The sequence below is a fragment of the Aulonocara sp. 'chitande type north' Nkhata Bay genome, linkage group LG3 (assembly GCF_057382095.1).
Source record: "Aulonocara sp. 'chitande type north' Nkhata Bay isolate Kocher_YH1m ecotype deep benthic linkage group LG3, A_spYH_male_GT1.1, whole genome shotgun sequence".
In the NCBI taxonomy this organism is placed as follows: domain Eukaryota; kingdom Metazoa; phylum Chordata; class Actinopteri; order Cichliformes; family Cichlidae; genus Aulonocara; species Aulonocara sp. 'chitande type north' Nkhata Bay.
In genome coordinates, this window is record NC_141346.1 from 66,726,309 (window position 1) to 66,745,781 (window position 19,473).

At 40.7% G+C, this 19,473-nt stretch overlaps 2 protein-coding genes across 2 annotated transcripts in view; both read right to left on the reverse strand.

Moving 5' to 3' along the window:
• LOC147336683 (NACHT, LRR and PYD domains-containing protein 12-like) overlaps positions 1-19,473 on the reverse strand; it is a 206,880-nt gene that overhangs the window by 18,306 nt on the left and 169,101 nt on the right. The window lies entirely within an intron of this gene.
• On the reverse strand, positions 5,013-15,924 carry LOC147336684 (protein NLRC3-like). Its single transcript, XM_086285625.1, has 6 exons — positions 15,842-15,924; positions 10,854-10,985; positions 10,592-10,741; positions 10,372-10,485; positions 6,961-7,037; positions 5,013-6,844 (listed from the first exon to the last, which is right to left on the reverse strand). Exons 2-6 carry the CDS (start codon positions 10,940-10,942, stop codon positions 5,013-5,015), a joined length of 2,262 nt encoding a protein of 753 aa, XP_086141751.1. The 5' UTR covers positions 10,943-10,985; positions 15,842-15,924.

Sequence of the window (19,473 nt, forward strand, 5' to 3'; positions counted from 1 at the left end):
GGTGTTTCTGTAGGATTTTTTCTGAAGTCGTAACACCACTGACAAACCTGTGCAGCCCGAAGGTACCATTCATTTGGAGTCCTGAGTGTCAACATTCTTTTGAATGTGCAAAAGGTCTTCTGTCGAGTTCACCTGTTCTTGTCGCTCCAGACTTTTCTAAACCTTTCAAGCTTGAAGTGGATGCCAGTGAGGTGGGGGCTGGAGCTGTTCTTCTTCAGGATGATGGACAAGGAGTGAGTCATCCTGTCTGCTTCTTTGGCAAGAAGTTCGATACTCATCAAAGGCGGTACTCGACAATTGAAAAGGAGACTCTGGCCATGCTTCTGGCTCTTCAGCATTTTGACGTGTATGTGGGATCTACTTCCCAACCTTTAGAGGTCTTCACTGATCACAATCCTCTCGTGTTCCTCTCTCGTATGTATAACAACAATCAACGATTGATGAGGTGGGCTTTAATTTCACAAAACTACAACACTGAAATAAAGCATAAGAGAGGATGTGAAAATATTGTGGCCGATGCCCTCTCAAGAATGTGATGGTGTAAGGTTAACAAACTTATACGTTTGTTTTTCTGGGTGGGGGTGTTACATCCCCCAGGAGGATGTCTCTTCTCCCTATTAACCCTTTGTTTTGTCCAGGCTCCTCCACCTCTGTCCTGATTGGCTGTTGCGCAGAGTCCGGCTAATTGGTAATCAGCAGAGCACTACTTAAGGCCTGTGGAGCTGTGCTTCTGTGCCCTCTGGCCATTTTGGTTGCCATACTTGTGCAGGCTTGCATGCCTTTGTATTTTGTGTGAGCATTGTTGTTTCATGTTCAGACTGCTTGTAGGGGAGAGCTGCCTTTTGTTTTGACACCCTGTTTTCTCCTGTTTATGTGTTGTTAGGTAGGTTATGGTTATAGGTTGTATATTTTGTTTCTTTGGAGTTAGGTAAGTTTCTTTTATTTCAACATCAGGGATGTTTTGTTTGTTATGTTGGCCTTGGCTCTCCCTGACGTTATACCTCAGTCTGATCCCATCACCAGTATGAAATAAACCTTCTAAAATTACCATCTCGGCTCCTCCTTCTCCATCTACCTTTATGTTCGTCCGTTCAACCCCCTAGACTAGCCAGGGGACGTAACACTCTGGAAGGAAAAAGTCTCCATGGAGAAACTCCACACTGGTGAAAAATGAAAAAAGAGAGTGTAGGAAAGCTGAGCGCAGATGGAGAAAAACAAACCTCCAGGTTCACTATGACATCTATAAAGAGAAACTTCACATTTATAATTTACAACTGAGGAGTGCAAGGAGGTCCTACTTCTCTGACATCATCACTAAAAACAGCCATAATGCTCGGGTCTTATTTTCTACAGTTGACAGGCTAACAAACCCTCCTGTGTCAGTGGCAGCTGAACTTCATTCGACCATGGCCTGCAATGATTTTGCCAAATTCTTCACAGAAAAAATCCAAAAAATTAGACAAGCAATTGGTACATCAACAGCAGATCCAGGATATGTACTGTGTCCACCAAAAAACTGTTTAAACACCATGAAACAGTTTCACCCGATTAACAGCAAAGACCTGGAGGACATCTTAGGTCAACTGAACTCCTCCTCCTGCTGTTTAGATGTCCTGCCAACAAGTTTTTTCAAAAAGGTCTCAAAGACTTTAGAGTCAGACCTGTTACAGATCGTCAACTTTTCTTTATTATCAGGTGTGTTTCCAGAATCACTAAAAACTGCTGTAATAAAACCTATACTGAAAAAGGACAATCTTGACAAGACACAAATGAACAACAACAGGCCGATCTCAAATCTCCCATTTTTAAGTAAGATCACTGAAAAAGCAGTTTCTCAACAGCTCAGTTACTTCTTAAAACAGAATAACTGCTACGATGCCTTCCAGTCAGGTTTTAGACAGAACCACAGCACTGAAACTGCTCTGACCAAAGTATTTAATGACATATGTCTGAATACAGACAGTGGAAAAATGTCAGTCTTAGTTTTACTGGATCTCAGTGCAGCATTTGATACAGTTGACCACAACATATTACTCAAACAACTGGAGAACTGGACAGGTCTTTCAGGAACTGTACTAAACTGGTTCAAGACATACTTAGAAAACAGGAAATACTTTGTATCAATAGGTAACTTCACATCTGAGCAGACAAGTATCACATGTGGAGTTCCCCAAGGTTCCATCTTGGGACCCCTTCTGTTTAACATTTACATGCTCCCACTGGCACAGATTATAAAGAACAACAAAATAAACTATCATAGCTATGCAGATGACACACAAATATATATCACAATGTCACCAGGAGACCAAGGCCCTGTACAGGCTCTTGGTAAATGCATTGAGGAAATTAATGACTGGTTGTGCCACAATTTTCTCCAGCTAAACAAAAACAAAACTGAGGTAATAGTCTTTGGCGCCAAAGAAAAACGATTACAGGTCACCAGAGAACTTCAATCTATACATCTAAAAACCACAAACCAGGCGAGAAATTTGGGTGTAGTGATGGATGCAGACCTAAACTTAGAAAAACACATTAAGACAATAACAAAGTCAGCTTACTATCACCTCAAGAATATTTCAAGGATAAAAGATCTGATGTCTCAACAGGACCTGGAAAAACTAGTCCATGCATTCATCTTTAGTAGGCTTGATTACTGTAACAGCATCTTTACAGGTCTACCTAAAAAAAATCAGTCAGACAACTACAGCTCATTCAGAACTCTGCTGCTCGAGTCCTCACTAAGACCAAAAAAGTGGACCACATCAGTCCAGCTCTGAGGTCTTTACACTGGCTGCCTGTCCGTCAGAGGATAGACTTTAAAGTTCTAATGCTGGTCTATAAAGCTCTGAATGGTTTAGGACCAAAATACATCAGTGACCTCCTGACCCAGTATGAACCTTCCAGATCCCTCAGGTCATCTGGATCCGGTCTTATATCAGTTCCCAGAGTCAGAACCAGACACGGAAAAGCCGCATTCAGCTTTTATGCTCCTTATATCTGGAACAAACTCCCAGAAAGCCTCAGATCAGCTGAAACACTCAGTTTATTTAAATCCAGGTTGAAGACTCACCTATTCTCAGCTGCATTTGAATAAAGCACCAAATCCACACTTTAAAGCTTAAATTTCAAAACTTACATTAACTACTGATTTTATCTACTGTTCTGATTTTATCTGTTTTGATTTTATATACTGTTTTGTTTGTTTGTTAATTAGTTAGTTAGTTTGCTTGTTTTAATCAATTTTAAATCATGCTTTTTATTTGTTTTTGTTTCTAATGTCTCTGTAAAGCACTTTGAATCACCTTGTTGTTGAATTGTGCTATACAAATAAATTTGCCTTGCCTTGCCTTATTTTGTAGCTGAATACGATGTTTGTGTGATTATCAGTGAAAGAAGCAGTGAGGAGGATGGAGAGAGAGAGAGGACAGAGGGTGAAGTTAGAAACACTAAAAGGATTTTTCATGGATTTCATGGATGATTTGAGTGATTTCCAGCAGGACACTTAAACATTAGGGGTGCAACGATACACAAAATTCACGGTTCGGTTCGATACTTTGGTGTCACGGTTTGATATTTTTTCGATACAAAAAAATGTTCATGCCTTTTTAATTTGTCATTTATTAAAATTATAAATATATATTTTAACTCAAAAGTACAGTTTTTTAATTTAACCTTAACCCTTGTGCGTGTTTTTTATTTTGACAGCGAATGCGCACCACTTATGTGCACCCCTGGTTATTTAGCTCGTCATATTGCAGCCACAGAAATTCTGTTGTCCATGAAACCATAAAGCTGCACTTTCTTTTTGCCTTATAGTCTGATTTGTCATAACTTCTCCGTTTTGTGGTAAGCTTTTCTTTGGCTGTCACTTCTTCACCCTGACCTGTCTTATTTGGCTCAGCAGAACTAAAATAATATAAAATATATATCATATATCCTGCTGCTTTTACACACGCACTCACATAAGCTCAGCGATTCTCTGTGCGATCAACCTCTCACATGTTCAAGCTTGCTGCGGGAGATTTCACTTGTCATGTTTGCATAGTAAGCTAACGATTAATAAGACGATGTCAGAGGAATTGGTGCACAAATTATCATCACTCACAGATCAGTGCTGTCGCTCTCTATACACAGTTCGCACGATTGCAAAGTGAAAGCAAAAAAACAAGCGCAAATTCAAACGCGATTTCAATATGTCACATATTGACATTGGCTCACCGATGCCAATGACATAATTACCCAGCTACATTTCTGAAAGAATGCAAAAGCATTGACATATATTTTTCCTTCCTACAATAGCCCGACGGGCAGGGCAGAGATAGATTTTGGTACCCCGACTGAAAAAAATCGCTAGCCCGACGTCCCGGGGCTAGCGATATTGCGAGCCCTGTATCTGATTGAGGAATCACTCATCTTTGTCTTTGCACTAGGATGATGTCGGCGTAAATGTGCAGTCATATTCGTTGTGTTCCCACTAGTGCTTTCAGGTTAATCTCGTTGAACGCTCAGTGGATCTGCGCTGGACAGTGCAGCCTAGGCGGAGTAGTCAAACGCAGATTCACTGAGCGCTCAACACAGACAGCATCGTCAGAAGGAAAGTTGATAAAATAAATTACAAATTTTGTATTGTTCGATACATATGCGTACCGAACCGAAAGCACTGTATCGAACGGTTCAATATCGATACGAATATCGTTGCACCCCTATTAAACATGTCAGTGGACGTCCTAAAGAACATATTCACTGATATGAAACATGTCATTGAACAGGATTAATATCAGTGGAAACATGGTGGAAACAGCTGTGACTGCATGGATGTGACACACTTCAAATCTGTTCTCCACTCTTGGATTTGGGATCCATGGAGCTGCTGCTGAGTCTGTACAATAAAGGAATGGTGTGGAAGGTTGCAGCGTACGGACACAAACACTTTGTGGTTACAATCTGATTTTATTTTCAATATTAAACTACTAACCTACACTGATCAATGATGTTAATGATCACATCTGGACTCACCGAGCCTTTCTGCAGTTCCTCACAGCTGGAATCAGTCTCTGTCGTCCCCGCTTTGATGTATTGTACTTCTGCAGGTCCAACTCATCCAGAACCTCCTCTGACATCTGCAGCATGAAGGCCAGAGCTGAGCACTGGATCTCAGAGAGTTCCTTCTCTGATCTGTTCTCTGACTTCAGGAACTCTTGGATCTCCTGATGTACTGAGAGGTGGTTCATCTCCATCAGACAGTGGAAGATGTTGATGCTTCTGTCAGGAGAGATTTCATCACTGTTGATCTTCTTCAGGTTGTTGATGACTCTCTGGATGGTTTCTGGACTGATCTCTGTCTGACCCAGCAGACCTACTAAGAGTCTTTGGTTGGACTCCAGACAGAGGCCATGAAGGAAGCGAACAAACAGGTCCAGGTAGCCATTTTTACTCTGGAGGGATTTCTCCATGACTCTCCTCAGAAATACATCAAGTGATTGGAGATCTTTGTCATCAAAAACACTGAAAATCATCTTGGTGAAAGATTCTGATTTTAGAAACATCTTCAGCACCTCTGTCTTCCTGTTGGTGTGACATTGGAACATGTAGACAGCAGCCAGAAACTCCTGAATGCTCAGATGAACAAAGCAGTAGACTGGTTTCTGGAAGATCACACACTCTCTTTTGAAGATCTCTGTACAAACTCCTGAGTACACCGAGGCCTCTGTCACATCCAGACCACACTGCTCCAGGTCTTCTTGGTAGAACATGATGTTTCCTTTCTCCAGATGTTCAAACGCCAGCCTCCCCAGCTTCAGAAGAACTTCCCTGTCAGCCTCCGTCAGCTCCTGTGGACTCGTCTCACGTCCCTCATGGTACTTGTTCTTCTTCCGTTTTGTCTGAACCAGCAGGAAGTGTGAGTACATGTCAGTCAGGGTCTTGGGCAGCTCTCCTCTCTGCTCTGTAGTCAACATGTGCTCCAGAACTGTAGCAGTGATCCAGCAGAAGACTGGGATACTACACATGATGTGGAGGCTCCTGGATGTCTTCATGTGGGAGATGATTCTGCTGGACAGCTCTTCATCACTGAATCTCCTCCTGAAGTACTCCTCCTTCTGGGCGTCAGTGAAGCCTCGTACTTCTGTTAGCCTGTCAACACATGTAGGAGGGATCTGATTGGCTGCTGCAGGTCGGGAAGTTATCCAGACGAGAGCCGAGGGAAGCAGATTCCCCTGGATGAGGTTTGTCAGCAGCTGGCTGACTGATGACTTCTGTGTGACATCAGACAGCAGCTTCCTGTTGGTGAAATCCAATGAAAGTCTGCTTTCATCCAGGCCGTCAAAGATGAACAAAAGCTGAGAGACAGCCAGCTTCTCTGCTGTGACCTTCTGTAATGTTGGATGGAAAACATGGAGCAGCTCCAGAAGACTGTACTGCTCATCTCTGATCAGGTTCAGCTCCCTGAATGAAAGCAGAACAACCACACTGACATGTTGGTTCTCCAAGCCCTCTGCCCAGTCCAGAGTGAACTTCTGCACTGAGAAAGTTTTTCCAACACCAGCCACGCCGTTGGTCAGAACCACTCTGATGGGTCTCTGTTGGTCAGGTAAGGCTTTCAAGATGTCCTGGCACCTGATTGGAGTGTCATGGAGGGCGTCCATCTTGGAAGCTGTCTCCAGCTGCCTCACCTCATGTTGGGTATGAACCTCTTCACTCTGTCCCTCTGTGATGTAGAGCTCAGTGTAGATCCTGTTGAGGAGGGTTCCACTTCCTGTTTCATCACTTCCTTCAGTCACACGTTCACATCTCCTCCTCAGACTGATCTTATGTTCATCTAAAACCTCCTGCAGACCAACATCTGCTGAAAGAAAGAAAAACAATGAGACTAAAGAGAAAGAAAACTCTTCAATGTCTGAACAACACAAGAAGTCCAGTTTTCAGAAATGAGTCCATCAGCAGACAGATGTTCAGTCTTACTTTGTACACAGCTGCTCTGACTGGCTGTCTGCAGTCCAGCTCTGCTTCTGGATCTTTCACCACACTGTGCAGAAGCTCTGATGGTGACACAGAAAAGTCAAAGTGGAGATACTTCTGTGCACCTTTGATTAGACTCATTATAAAAAGGAAAACAAAGTTTGAACACAGTCATGTTTCCAGTTCACTGACTTACATTTATTCCATGGACACTCACTCTAACCTGAACCACAGCTACAACCCAACATTGTTGAGGCCTCATCTCCTCCTTTCCTGACTGTAGAGGTTAAATATGCAACAACCAACAAATAAAAGAATTTGGTTCATTTCAAAGAAATTCACACGGTGACCAAGTAAAGTAACCGTAGTAAAGGAGACAACATCCCGTTGATGGTGGGATTATTTGAAAGATTTACTTTAGTCACGTCACCAAATGCAGTTGAACCACCCCTGGATCCATGTTTGACCATTCTACCACTCTGAGCTCTGCTTTTTAATCATTTTATTATTATCATCATTCATTTATTCATTCTTTGGAGGGGGGCTATTTCCTAATGCCGCCCTAATAAGCTGATGTTCAAGGGGAAATATAACAGAAACTCGTTCAGTGTTATTCATTAATAAATTAACAGATAAACTGTGAAGAAGAAAAAAAACTGAGATTTAAAGGAGAGAGTGAGAAACTTGATCATCCATCCTCATAATACATGTTTATCAGTATCTGCTGTGACCATACTGCAGTAATAACTACAAGTCTACATTTCTGTGACTGTTGATCAATCACAGCAGGAATCTGAGCTCATCTCTGCACACAGAGCAGCTTCAGCTCTGGGATAAACTGCTCGCTTCACGTCCTTCTCAGCTCACAGACACTCATCCTGATATTTTCCTTTAACATTTGATGGTATAATTCATCTGAGTTTACACTTTATCTGCATGAATACAGAAAAACAGACCCAAACACCATAAACCATCAGTTTCACCATGTAGAATATATTGTTGTTTCCTTGCTTTTAATTCAGAGAAAAACTCTGATTTGGATTTTCTCTGTTTTCTTTGCCACAGCCCATCCCAGCAGCAGCTGAAGCAGCTGACTGTCACAACACTGAATAACACTTTAGGAGGAACGTCTTGATGCATTCTCAATCATCCAGGAAAGTAAATCTCCAAAAGTTGATTCTGTTCATCGGGACGTAGCGCAAATGTGGTTATCCCAGCTGGACTTTTGTCAAAGCTGGAAAGGTTCCTAAAGAAAGCTCCAGCCGATCCAGGAGAGAAGGACAACCACTGCCTAAGAGAAAACCTGTAGCTATCCCGTATGTGTCAGGAGTATCGGAGCAGTTGAGACGCATTTTTTTTCTAAACACCGGGTCTCTGTGGCTTTTAAACCCCAAAACACGCTGCGCCAAAAATTGGTCCACCCCAAGGATCGGGTCCCCCGACAGAAACAGAGTAACATAGTGTACGCTGTTAAGTGCAGGAGGATTGCCAGGATTTATACATCGGGGAAACCAAACAACCTCTGGCTACAACACAGAAGAGCCACCTCGTCAGGCCAGGACTCTGCAGTCTATTTACACCTACAGGCCAGTGGACACTTTTTCAATGATGAGGATGTAACATCCTGGACAGGGAGGAACGCTGGTTTGAGGGCGGAGTCAAGGAGGCCATTTACGTGAAAAGGGAAAGACCATCTCTGAATGGAGGAGGGGGCCTAAGGGTACATCTGTCACCATCTTACAATGCTGTGATTGCAGCCATTCCCCAACTCTCTGGGAATGGGACTCACGGCCATTGATCTTTGATCAGTGGTTGTTGATCAATGGTCATGAGAATTTTCATAATTAAGATTAAGGAACTGACCTCCCAGCCCCTTGTTCCTTCAGTGGGCTGGTTTCAGTCATTATGCAAATGTCCTGTTTATAAGATTGAAACCTGCTGTCAGCTGAGACTGAAGGAGTCACCTGGATGAGTGACGAAATGTTTCTCTCACAAAACGCTACGAACAGATGAACAGAATCAACCTTTGGAGAAAGTTAAATCAGTATTTAAGCTTTAAGAGGGTATTTTAACACAAACATCAGTCCTTCTACTTAAGTATGTTTGCCACTTTGTTTACGCCTAAATTAACTTTACTGTTAACGAGTTTTCATGTTTCTGTAATCCACCAGTGTGCTCATGCTTTTTTAAGTGAAAACATATTTTTAATGATCAAATATAATTATGTTTGTTATTTGTGGATTTTAAATGTCCTTGACAGAGACAGATGATAATCATTATCCTGCACTGTGGTCTCAGGTTTGGTCAAGCTAGCACAAAGAATGGCTATGTTGAACTTCCTCCTGGGATCCACACTAAGAAGTGAGTCCAACATTAGCAGGGTCTCTTTCCTTTATCTGGATTCACTTTAGCATTCACAGTCACGTGAAGCTTGTTATTAACTCGATAAGTCAACCCAGGGTTTCAGCTGAGCGCTCACATGAAACACATGGTGTTGGCAGCATCTGATCAATCATATTCATGGAGACGTGTATCAGCAACAGAGCAGCTGAGTTTGCAGAAGGAAGTCAAACTAAACCACAGGAACAATATGAGGAGATTACACACATAATAAAATACTAGCAGTAACACAGCTGCTGCAGACAAATCAGTCGTGTGATCGTGTGTGAGAGGAGAAGGGCTGTAAAGGAGTTTGGTGTTAAAAGGTCTGTATGAATGTGGGAGACTTTGAAGGGCTTTAAAAAGGCCAATATAAAATAAAAGGCAGCAAAATTGCTGAGTGTGAAAGTCACCAGACTTATCAGACCTTTGTGATTAAGACCTGTAAGAACACCTATTTGTACTTGTTGGCATTATATCAAACACACACGTATATTAAGCCTTTGTTTGAACTCTGGTTGAATTTGTTACTTTCAGACTGTGAAACATCACAGAGGCTGCAGCTGCAGATCTTTTATTCACCTGGAAATTTACTTTAAATGTTAGATGGAAAATGTATTACTCAGTTTCACCAAAGTAAGAACAAGAATCCATAAACCTTCATAAAGACAAACATCTCCCAGAATTGAGCAGCTGAAGTGTCACTGAAGGGAAAAACTATTTGTCCTCCTCCATCCAGCAACACCTGAAACACCTGAGTGGAAGCTCCTCCCTACACTGTGTTTGAAGCAAAGCACAAAGGAGACACCTGCTGGAGCAGCTGGAGTCCTACGGACACTCAGCCTCTTCACTACACAAACACCTCCTACAACATCCACTCTTTCCACTCTGACTGCTGTGTTTGTGGAAACACTCCAACACACACCGCTTCACATACCAACATAGAAATGTGTGTGAAAAAGAGCTGAGCTGATATTAAACATGAGGATTTATTCAAAAATACAGAGTCAGGAACAACATCTGGACACACATTACCTCTCAGCAGCAGAAGAACAGCCTTTAAAGTCTTCACCAATACCCTTCGAGTCGTTGCTCTTTAAGGAAACACAGCTGGGTTCAGGTCCAGGAGATTCTGGCCTCTTATTGATCCTAAAAGAAAAACAATAAATGTAACAGTTTCATGAGACAGGAAGGAAAAACTGGAAATATTAAATTAAAGACATGATGAACAATCTCATAAAAATAATGTACTTACTCTTTGTCACATAACAGTCTTTTGTTAAAGTTTTCACCAATTTCCTTCGAGATGTTGCTCTTCAAGGAAACACAGCTGGGTTCAGGTCCAGGCTCTGGATTAGTTTCAGGGTTATGTCCAGCTGAGCCTGGTACGCCCCACAGCTCTGGGCTTTAAAACAACACACACAGAGGTATGAGTGTGAATAATGATGGAGCAGTGATGTGAGTGCTGAGCTGTGACATGGAGAAGAGTCATGGACAGTTAGAGATGGTCATCTCACCTCTGAGCTTTGGTCTGGCTCTCATGTTCCCCACACAGAGTGCTTTTAGAGGGAGGGACTCCCTCCTCTCTGTCCTCACACTGATCCATGCTGCTCAATTCACATCAGCTCACACACACTTTCTACCTTCACCTGCAGAGGAAACACAAATCATTCATGTGCACATCAACTGAGAGCTGCAGAGGTCGTGTCTGATGTGTTGGACTAACATCCATCTGAGACGCAGCTTTCATCAGTTCACTACAAAAAGTGTCACAGAGCCGAGTTCAGCCTCCAAATCCTCCATTACTGTAGTCCTACAAAGCAGCAGGTCAAACATGGCTGCAGAGAGCAGCTTTATGTCAGTAACCATGTCCAGGACCGAGCTGACTGCTTACAGAGTTCATACTCTAACTGCTAGCTGCTCTGCTAGCCAAGCTAACTCAGTAACAGTGACTCTGACAGCAGTTACTGTGGAACAGCGGCCGAGCTCAGGACACATTCAGTGTGTTTAGTCTGAGTACTGGACTCTGATTCAATGGATTCAATCCAGCTCAGAGTTTCATGTGTTCATCAGAATAAAATACATGTACTAATATAACAAAAGTAATGCTCTGAATGCAGGACTGTAATGGAGGATAAATAAGGTTTTACAGCCTGAAAGAAACATTCAGTTCATATATTTAATGCAGATCTGTTAAATGATGATGGGTATGTTAAGATAGTTAAAGAGCTCCTCCATAATTTACAACAATGTAACAATTGGCAATTACATACATAGATGGGATTTTTTTTTAAATTTAAAGTTAAAGAATTTTCAATTACGTTTAGTAAAATGAAAAGTAGACAATAGAAGGAATTTGAAAGTAAATTACTTTACAATATAAATAACTATTGTAATAGACATTTTATGTCAGAGGCTGATAAGAAATCCCTGTTGTCTTTACAGGCTCAATTAGATGATCTATACAAGAAAAAGGCTCATGGAGATTACATTAGAGCTCGTGCAAAATGGATAGAAGGTGGTGAAAAAGTGCTTCATATTTCTACAATTTGGAGAAACGGAAGCAAGAAAAGAAATCTATCAATACAATAATCGTAAATGGGGAGAAATGCACAAATCATAAGACTATAGCAGAAGAAAAACATAAATTTTACTCAAATTTATACTCCTCGAAATATTTAATCACTGATTCATTAACTTGTTTTGATCAGATTGAATCTTATATTCCAAAAATCGATTCTGTATTCAGAGAAATGTGTGATTCTGATATATCACTGGATGACTGAGATCAAGCCTTAACCCTTTAAGACCTACCATAGAACCAAGTCCGCCAGAGCTTATAGTATATTTTTACATGCTGCGGAGCCATTTTTGGGAGCATTTCAAGTTGCTATACATCAATACAACCATTATAGCCCACATTTTAATAATATGTATTCATTAAGTGCATAGTAATTACATAAATTGCAAAAAAGTGCAATAAACTACAAAAAAATTGAAAATCGTTTTTGCTTTTTTAACATATATTTGTAGTTAGAGAAATTTAAGAGGCTTATCCCTCAAAACTGTAAATACAAAAAAGTTGCACAAAATAGTTTCCCACCACAGGAAATTTATTTTGAGTGTCTTCATAGTTTTATTTTTGAAATACACCAATTTTTATACACTGCAGGAAAAACGAAAATAAATATTATACTGCAAATTTGCAAAAAAGCAGCATATGCATCAAAATAAACTATTTCCAGCAGTGCAATATGAGTCCTAAGCATCCCAGAAACGACACAGAAAGTCATAAAGTCAAAGATAACTTTTAAAAAGACCAGTATAGGCCCTGAGGCCCTGATGGTAAAAAAAGACTACATTTCCGCGAAAATGACGTCACTTCCGGTTTCGGGCAGGTAATGGCGGAAATGCAAAAGTTCGCGCTGACGTCTATTCCAACGTAGGAAGTGTTATGAACAGCTGATCGGATTGGCAAAGCGTGTTTCTGGAATATTATGTTTTTGTTCCTGCAAGCGCTTTTTATGCAGTTTTTGCAAAGCTTTATGTGGAAGGAAACCGTGACCTAGGACAAGCTGATGGCATAAGATGTAAGTACAACTCCTCCGGTTTCATATGCAAAAAAATTTTTTGGGCTAGCTTACGTGGTTGCAGTGCTACCGGGATTTAAAAATAGTTACACCAAACAGAGCGTGCCCGCTCCGATCGGCTCTAAAGGGTTAAACAAACTGAAAATGGACAAAGCTGTTAGAACAGCTTTGAAATTCATATGAGTTGTTCGCACTAAAGAAAAAATGTGAATTATTAACTATTCATGATTGTGACCTAGTAGCTCTCTTAACATAGCTATTAAAACTGACATTAAATATTTGGGTATTATAATGTCAAAGAACACAAATAATAGAGAAAATCTAAATTTTGAGCAAATTACCCAGAAATCTAAAAAGATTTTAAACAGCTGGCTACAAAGACACCTCTCCATCTTTGGACGTCTCATGCTTACTAAAACAGAAGGTATCTCTCGATTGATTTATCCATCACAATGGTTATATGTTTCCAATGGTCTAATCAATAATATAAATCGAATTAATTTCAATTACATTTGGAGAAACAAGCAACATTATGTTGGGAAGAAAGATATAGTGAAGTCATTTGAAGAAGGAGGTTTGAATGCGATTGATTTTGAAGCAATGATGGTTCCATCAAACTCAAATGGTTGCAATCTTGCATAAATATTTCAAACGGTATTTTGGTTTTATTTCCCCAAAGTAATTTTCAAGAAGCAGGGTGGCATTGAATTTCTTATAAAGTGCGAGTTTGAAATATCCAAATTAAATTATCCAATTTTCACAAACAGGTTCTCCAGTACTGGAAAATGATATACAAGCATATTTTTTCTCCACATACAAATTCGATTTGGAACAACAGATGTATACGATAAAAGAAAATCCATCTTTTATAAGGATTGGATGGATCATGGAATTTGGACGGTTTTACACCTTTTAGACAATGACGGAAATGTGTTAACATATAACAAATTCATAGATAATTATGGCATATCATGTACTCAGAGTAAATTCATTAAAGTTGTGAAAGCCATTCCCCCTACAATGATTCAGATGTCTTCCCCAGATTGAACAACAACCCGTCAACAACATGCTGAGCTGTGACTCTTCTTCCCTCTAAAGTCCTGGTGTTAACACTCACCCTGCATCAGCTTCACCTTTTTTAAATTGTTTTTACTTTTCAATTTTGTGGAATCCCTCTTTGATAAATCTTGTGGGTCTGTGACCGGGGAACACCACAGACGAGTGCAGGAGACGTTTCAGTGCAACTGTAACATTCCTGACTGCCCGACAGACGGTAGCCTTGGAAACGTGCTCAGCGTCACCAATATTATACAGAAAGCTCCCGTTTGCCAAAAAACGAAGTGCAATACAAATAATATGTACAGAACTGAGAGAATGTCCGCGATGTGTCACATGAGCAATATTAGGCCTGAGGATGTTATTCAAATAAATTATAGATTGTGCTGAAAAACGGTAACGTTCACACAGAAAATCATCAGGAAATGATAAAATGTCCGAACGCGCTCTAATCACTCTCTCCCGGCGGAGAGCTCTGCGGAGAATTTGGGCTTCAACATCTACTGGCTCTTCAAGGACGGGGCACGCCATGTCTGACACTTCCTACAGTCAGGTTTCCGACAAAGAGGCGGAGAAGGTCAGGGTTAGTTGAAGTAAACCTGCTAGGGGGCAGGTTAGCTTCACGGAGTGTGTGGTCATAGTGACTCACTCAGGATTAATCTAAACTCGCTTTGTGAAACCAAAAACCCAGAGTTTTCGTTAACTCAGGGTATACTTACTCAGAGTTTGCACTAAACCGGCTTCCTGAAATAGGGCCCAGGCAGAGCTCTTTGAGTTTCTTGTGCATGAGGGAGAGAACTGGACAAAACTCATACTGGAGACATACAAACACATCTGTGTTTGTATGTCTCCAGTATGAGTTTTGTGTGGGGGTCAAGATGTGACCCCATAAACAACTTCCCTAAACCTGCAGTCCAGCTATTGTTGGGATTTAAATATATATTCTTAATTCTTATTTACTCATATTTTTTTATTTATTTTAATATGAGATGCCTTCAGAAACTGAGCTCAGAGGAGACAAGACTAGGCATAAAACAATAAAATAAGGTACGACCTCTCTCATGATCCCAAGTTGTGTGTGCATGCCAGAGCACTCTGGAAGGCACACAGAGTCTTTACAGACTACTAAGGATCAAACCTCTATCATCATGCAATCGATTATAAAACTCTAAGCATATATGAGTAAATATTTCTAAGCATAAATGACAATCAACAATATTAACCTTACAATTGGCATCAGGGATTTACTCTTAGGCAATAGGGCAGTTTTACTTGCTGCTCAGCAAAAACATATTTATGTTACAGTTTTTTCAGCTAAGAAGAGCTTAAAGACTCTCAGCTTTTATACTCAAGCCCCTGTAAATAGTTGGACAAAAAAATAATTTTCTCAGAAGTGTTCATGTTCATGTTCCTTTATTCACAGATTATTTCACAGATAGAGACTGAATAACATTTGTAACCCGGCACTTTGCAAAAACCAATGACTTTAAATAAGTATTGTATTATTTTAAAAGTCGGAAAATAGTATAAATACTATGCCTAACCAGAAACTTGTGACTTTTATTAAAAAAATATTTTTAAAAAATTGATCGTTTAAATGCATTTATCTTTAAATAGTTTTTGTCATTAACCAAAATGCAGTGAGTTTATTTTCGAAATGTAAAACCTGTCAAACCCGTTTATGGTGTGAACAAAGCGGACATTTTATGACGCAGTATTTTAAAGCAGAGTCAGACATAAGAATCTAGAAACTATCAACTACATGTAGGTAAAAGACTAACTTGTGACTTTTTTTTAGCTTGTGCTGTTTCCATGAATACAAAGACAAACTGTTAAAGGAGGAAACAAAGCAAACTTACAGTTTCTTCACACACCAACAAGCTCCGCTCCACACCTGGACACTAAACACGGACACACAGCTGAGCTTCTTCCGGGAAGGAGGCGGGACTCCACCTGAAGCTCACAGGTGGGAGGGGCTCAGCTCTGTGTGTGCTGATGTGTTAACTTTAAAAATATGCCGTCTGACTGCTCAGACTGAGTCAGAGTAAAGTTCACATGCTGACGTGTGGAGACATGAAACCTTGTTGTAGCTGCAGGTGTGAACACACTGATCCCAGATCAGCTCTGCTGTATTTGTAACATGAACATTTCTGCTGCAAAGCTTCAAATGTTCAGCATGTTTCTTTGTTTCCAGTCTATAGAGCCAGTCACACTTTCTACCTTCACCTGTGCAGCAGAGGCGGAGGCAGACATTTGAAACCAACCGTCCAATCAGTGAGCAGCATCAACACCTGAGCTTCATTCAGACTCTGTTATTGAAGATGTTGTTGGTACAAAGTTCATCTGCTGCTCACATGAATCCTGTGATGAAAGCTTTGTTTCACTGAATGTTTCTTCAAAGCTCATTTCAACCTGTTGAAGTCATGAATGAAAGTGCAGACTGAGAGTGGATCACATGATGTTTAAGGTGTGTCATGTGACATGTTCAGTATTGTCACACATGTCTAGTTTGTCCCTGATATCATAACTGCTCAAACACTGATGATTATATTTGAAGAATTATTACTGATGGCAGCAAAGTTTGAATTGAGCTCTCTGTCTGTGCAGATTTGTCGCCCTCTGGAGGTCAAAGCACAAACTGCATGATGTCACTGTAACCAGTGACATCATGCAGATATATATACATATATATACATATATATATACACACATATACATATATCACTGACTTTCAGCTTGTTGTGTTTGTGGATGTATGACTGACTTTAATTATTAAACATTCGCACATAAATAAGTGACGTCATATTCAGTACTTTTGACAGTTCACTCTTCAGCTGCTCCATCTTATTAGGGAAATTCCATGTACATAAATGTAAATTTCAAAACTCAACCCCATCATTTAATTTGTTTTTGATTGAAATTGAATATTACTTAAACTCTCTTAAATTAACTTCCAATAAAAAAGGTTTATCATTGATTTAAATTCATTCAGAAATGTTTAATGAATGAGCTGTCACAATTTTCAAGTACAAAGTTTTTATGAAGTCTGTCACATTCCCCCCTTTTTTTTCTTTTTTTCTCCTTTATTTATTTATCCTTCTTATTTCATTGTACTGTATATTGTTACTCTTATTTGCCTTGTATGTCTACTGTACAAACTGAACTGGAATGACTGACTGTTCACTTTTTAATTTCAATAAAGTTTTGGGGGAAAAAAAGAAAATCTCTTCGGCCGCTCCCTTCTGCCGTATTTTGCGGCAAAATTATCCACACCCACCGCTGCGCTATGAATTGTGGGATATATGGGACCACGAAGCATGCGCCGGACCACGCTTGATATTTGGGGAAATCGACGGCTCATTTGGAGTATGCATTTGAAGTACACTTCGAATTGGGACAGCCGTCGTTGCGTGGCGGTGACGTAACCGCACTTAAAATGCGTACTTCAAGCATGCAGACCCTGAATTGGGACAGAGCCATCAAGCCATCCTGTCACACTGAGCATGTGCAAACACAGCAGCCAACATCCTGTTGCACTGAGCATGTGCAAACACAGCAGCCAACATCCTGTTGCACTGAGCATGTGCAAACACAGCAGCCAACATCCTGTTACACTGAGCATGTGCAAACACAGCAACCAACATCCTGTCATACTGAGCATGTGCAAACACAGCAGCCAACATCCTGTCACACTGAGCATCTGCAAACACCGCTCTCAGCTTCCATCACTCATAAGCTCCACCCTCCACTTAAAAGCCCAGAACAAAGCTTGTGACCAACACAGCGCAGACAGAGGTGATGTTCACGCTCTGTTTCTGGGTGGGAAACTCACCTGTGGGTGTGGCTGTTCCTCCCCTACAATCTCTGATGTCACAGCTGCTAAATTAGACTGAACTGAAGCCAGACTCAAACAGAAAACATCCTCAAAGACTTAGAGAGAGCGCTGCTCTATCTCTGGACCCAAAATATATGTTCCACCACCACGCTGCAATGCATCTTGGGATAGGGTGGGCCCACCTGTGCTTCAAATCCAGGGAGAAGGTGGACATGTTTGTGGGAGGCTAGGATTCTGGACGCCCTTTGCGGCCACACTGTGATGTCATGGACCTCCAGAGGAAGCAGAGGCTGAATTTAAACACACCTGCTGACTTCATGTGTTCTGCTCTGACAGCTGCCATGTGTCACAGCGTGGATAATAAATCCATCAAACTTCACTCAGCTCCAATAACACCATCAGTGTTTGATGTCCAGAGGATTCATCAGCTTTAACCATGATAGAAGCAGGAAGTTAAGATGAAGATGATAAACCACACTGAGCGACACACTGCGAGCAGGTTCGCAGAGATCTGAGCAAGAGCGAATGAAAAAACTGAGCGAGAGGGGCTGTTATTAAATGAATGAAGTCCTCACCTCCCAGCTTCAGTCAGACTGGTTCACCTGTCCCCACACCAGTCACACCACTGGCTGAGAACATGGATCAGCACTTGCACTTGAGCACATGGATAATGTGACTTGGAGCTCTTTTGGTTCAGAGACAGCAAGCAGTTAGGCAAAGAGAGAAGAACTCAGCCTGTGGGATTCACTGAAAGATGTCATATAAATCCTCAGCACCATCCACAAGCATTTGCATTATTTGCAAAGAACATGGAGAACATCGGTGTATGAACGCAGCAGTACTCGTCTATATTGGAAAACAACATTTACAGCTACATTTACCAGAGGATCACAGACCCGCGCAGTAAACACAAGAGAGATAAACATGTTTGTGAACTCAGGTTTGTTCTTACAGATTTATGACTTAATGCCAAACTATTCTGATCTCATTTTAAAATGAAACATGTCCATGTAATGACTGCATTAACCTGATGGGCCTGAGGTCAAGTTTAGAATATATTGTTCATTTCTTCAAAAGATATTTCAGATTGGTCGTACCTGATAAGTAGAAAAAGTAAAAATTATCTTTGAATGGTGTTTTTGTGTTTATTTATTTCTAAATGCTTGGACTGGCCAAAATGAAAAGGATTAGCAATGAGTATGTAACACTGGTGGTGCAATACTAGTAATGGGCATGTAAGACCTATTAGTGCTACTTCTTGCCTTCGTTGCCTGTAGTACGGCAGTATAGTTACCTTTAACCACAGTACGAGGACAGAAGGGAAATATGGACCAGATCAGACAGGTTCTAGATTTGTAGGAGCTAAGGGTGTATGACAACAGAGGACTTGTACACAGTAGGTGTAGAAAACACAATTGCATTTATTAGCAATTATTAAAGTTGTGCACATTTAACAAAAGTAGAGTGCGCTTCTTGAAAACAAAATAAAATAAAATAAACCCCACAAATGGTTGACCCAAGGATATATTGTCTTTTGTGTCTTTTTTAAAGTCAATTTCAGTCTTTCAATGTTCAATAGTCACTCAGTGTGTTTGTAACCAGTCGGGTTAAAAACTACCAGTTCATCCAGCTATTTGGGCTGGGCTCGCCATCCAG

Bases quoted from the DNA above. Each gene is read 5' to 3' on its own strand.
- LOC147336684 (XM_086285625.1), bottom strand. From the start codon at position 10,942: ATGGATCAGTGTGAGGACAGAGAGGAGGGAGTCCCTCCCTCTAAAAGC. The intron at 10,742-10,853 runs GTGAGATGACCA...GTTGTTTTAAAG, and splicing joins AGCCAGACCAAAGCTCAGAG to CCCAGAGCTGTGGGGCGTAC. The intron at 10,486-10,591 runs GTAAGTACATTA...TTTTTCTTTTAG, and splicing joins AGACTGTTATGTGACAAAGA to GATCAATAAGAGGCCAGAAT.